Source organism: Punica granatum, chromosome 5, assembly GCF_007655135.1.
Source record: "Punica granatum isolate Tunisia-2019 chromosome 5, ASM765513v2, whole genome shotgun sequence".
NCBI lineage: Eukaryota > Viridiplantae > Streptophyta > Magnoliopsida > Myrtales > Lythraceae > Punica > Punica granatum.
In genome coordinates, this window is record NC_045131.1 from 25,373,850 (window position 1) to 25,376,992 (window position 3,143).

Here is a 3,143-nt window from a genome sequence, read left to right on the forward strand (position 1 = left end):
TTCATGACAATTTTTAAAAACAGACATCATTCATGATTTTTGGGGTAAAATTAAAACGAAAAAAAAGAAGAAGGAAGCAGCCCTCACGGCACTGATTTCTCAAACAAGTTTACCAGGTTGACTTGAGGATTTTAACCTTTGAGGCACATGTTTTTCAGTTGCAAATGATGAAACAAATTCATAGTCTCTCTCTATAAATACCCACCCAGAGCTATTCGGGCAACACTCAGCTCTACATCAAACAAATACAAACCCCACAAAAGTTATTAGGAAGGGCCTGGGGACAATGGCTTTCATGAGTAAATTACTTCTCTATGTGCTCATAGCAATTCTAGGACTTTGGCCATCTCAAGCCCGGTCCCGGACCCTCCACGAAGCGTCGACCATGTTAGAGAAGCACGAGCAGTGGATGTCTCAGTTTGAACGTGTCTATGCCAATGAGATCGAGAAGCAGACGCGGTTCGCAATATTCAAGAGCAATCTTGAGTATATCGAGTCTGTCAATCGAGATGGAAGCAAGCCGTACCGGCTAGGGCTCAATGTGTTTGCTGACCTGACAAATGAGGAATTCCGGACTACTCGAACTGGTTACAAGCCCAGCTTTCACTCAAAGTCGTCAGTCAGAACACCACCTTTTAGGTATGAGAATATATCTGAGATTCCTCCCAGCATGGATTGGAGGCAGAAAGGAGCTGTTACACCCATCAAGAACCAAGGACATTGCGGTATGCATATTTCTTTTTTCTTTTTCGTTTTTTTTCCCCTTCGAGAGTTTTTATTGCCACAATGGAACATTGAGAAGAAATCCCTCAGTATATAAGATGATTGAGTTTACTACCCTATGAGCTTAATTTTTGGATTAAAATGTGGGTCCAGTCTTTTATAGGTCCAATGAGAATTTTATAATTTTTATTTCATGTTAAGGGGTCATTTGATAAATCTAACCTCTGTTATTATGTTGTTTGCTTCGAAAATCATAGGAAGTTGTTGGGCATTCTCCGCTGTGGCAGCTGTGGAGGGGATTCACCAGCTCAGTACTGGCAAACTAACCTCATTGTCGGAGCAACAGTTGGTGGACTGTGATACCGATAACCATGGCTGCAATGGCGGATTGATGGACACAGCTTTCAAGTACATTATTCAGAACGGCCTGACCACAGAAGAAAATTACCCCTATGAAGCAGTTGATGGAACTTGCGATGCCGGCAAAGCATCCCCACCTGCAGCAACAATCACTGCATATGAGGATGTGCCAGCTAATAGCGAGTCTGCTCTACTGAATGCAGTGGCCAAGCAACCGGTTTCTGTTGCCATAGATGCCAGTGGGAACGACTTCCGATTTTACCAGAGTGGTGTATTCACAGGACAGTGTGATACTGAACTGAACCATGGGGTCACCATAGTGGGGTACGGGATTGGCGAAGATGACACCAAATACTGGCTGATAAAGAACTCTTGGGGTACCGGATGGGGAGAGGAGGGCTATATAAGGATGGCGAGAGATACCGATGCTGCAGAAGGATTGTGTGGTATTGCCATGAAAGCATCCTACCCAACTGCTGCTTGACTGCACTTTTCGCCCGGCGCCCCGGGGGGGGGGGGGGGGGGGGGATATTTTGAAGTAACTAATCAAAATGCATGCATACGTCGCATGCTAGAGGTTATGTCCAATTAATATTAATGTTACTTTATGTATTCCTTTCTACATTGACAACGCTAGACCTATCATGTCTAGAGGTCAATTAGAAAGTTATGATATGCTGCATTAAATAACACTCATCCATTTCTCGTCACTATAATGAACATGAAAAGAAAACCTTAGTATCTATGCTAATACTTATTAAGAATATGTGACATTTTATATTCACGTGAAATTTAAAAAGATCTCACTTTTTTTTTTGCTTGAATTAACAGAGATTACACTTAGTCCACCGAAAAGATAAGAGTTCGCAGTTAACCTAATAAGGTGGCCTGGTGTTGAGTAGCCCAACTTCCCTGATGAAGACCTAAGTCGAAGTCACTCAAAAGTAATGTAGGAGAATACTCTCCACTGGGTCATCTAAATGGCCTATGTGGTTAGACTAATATGTTCCATGGTCTTGCAAAATATTAATGGGATCATGAAAGATTGGGCCAAGTTTAGTTGAATTGCAATTCAATTAAGAGAATGGCGATTAGTTCAGTGAAACTCATAACCCCTCATTATATTAAAAAAGAAAAAAAAATAGAAATCATACTTTTCACTATTTTTCAGATAATATATTGATTCATTTGTTGAAACAGACAAAAAAGACAGGCTTAACAATTAATTATTACTCGACCTTTTTATCCGAGTGTTCCACGAGTAATTTTTTTATGAAATTCCATTGAATATTTTGCTTTCAAAATTAAAATTATACTCCTTAATGTTTTCAAATGTAATTATATTTTATGGGTTTCAAAATAAAGTAAATTAATATAAATCATGGTCCAAAATATAAATAAATATGTTATAATTAATCGTATGCGCTTGGAGATTTATTTGTTTTATAAAACATGAATCTTATTTTTCATACTAGGTTATTTTCACATAAACTTAGAATGGAGATTTGCAACATTAAAGTCTAATTATACATTAATGTTTTTGATTTGTGAATTTTAGTTCAAATATTGACTCTAAAGTCATCTATCACTTCAAAATTATTTTTGATAAATTATGTTTTTAATTGAGGAGTGATTATAAAAAATATGATTCTTATTTTAATGTGTAATCCGTGTCATATCACATAGGGTAAATGTACTGTGTAGAATTGGTCAAAAATACATATGATGTTAAATTACTTTTAATTTAATTAAAATATTACTATTAAATTAAATTTTAGATGACTTAATTTTACCATTCCATCCATAATCGCATAGTAAATGTATTGTATACAATTTGGGTAAAAAATATACATGATATTAAATTACTTTTAATTTAATTAAAATTATTTTAAAAATTAATTTAAAATTTTTAGATTACCATTCCACCCCGTTTATTGCATGAGATATAACTTTATATAGATTAGAATGTGAAGAATATTGATTGAATAATTGAGTTTTTCCCTTTTATTTCACCCACATGTTACGTGGGATTATTATTCGTAGAGAAACTTACATATTTT

At 36.1% G+C, this 3,143-nt stretch overlaps 1 protein-coding gene across 1 annotated transcript; it reads left to right on the plus strand.

Annotated features, from left to right (window-relative positions):
* Positions 1-238: 238 nt before the first annotated feature.
* On the plus strand, positions 239-1,794 carry LOC116207281 (zingipain-2-like). The gene is made up of 2 exons (XM_031540186.1): positions 239-725; positions 981-1,794. The coding sequence occupies exons 1-2, from the start codon at positions 287-289 to the stop codon at positions 1,565-1,567; spliced, it is 1,026 nt and encodes a 341-aa protein (XP_031396046.1). The 5' UTR covers positions 239-286; the 3' UTR covers positions 1,568-1,794.
* Positions 1,795-3,143: the final 1,349 nt, after the last annotated feature.

What these genes read in the sequence shown, in the direction of transcription:
- LOC116207281 (XM_031540186.1), top strand. Translation starts at nt 287, where the DNA reads ATGGCTTTCATGAGTAAATTACTTCTCTATGTGCTCATAGCAATTCTA. An exon ending in CAAGAACCAAGGACATTGCG is followed by an intron (nt 726 to 980) that starts GTATGCATATTT and finishes CGAAAATCATAG; the next exon opens with GAAGTTGTTGGGCATTCTCC.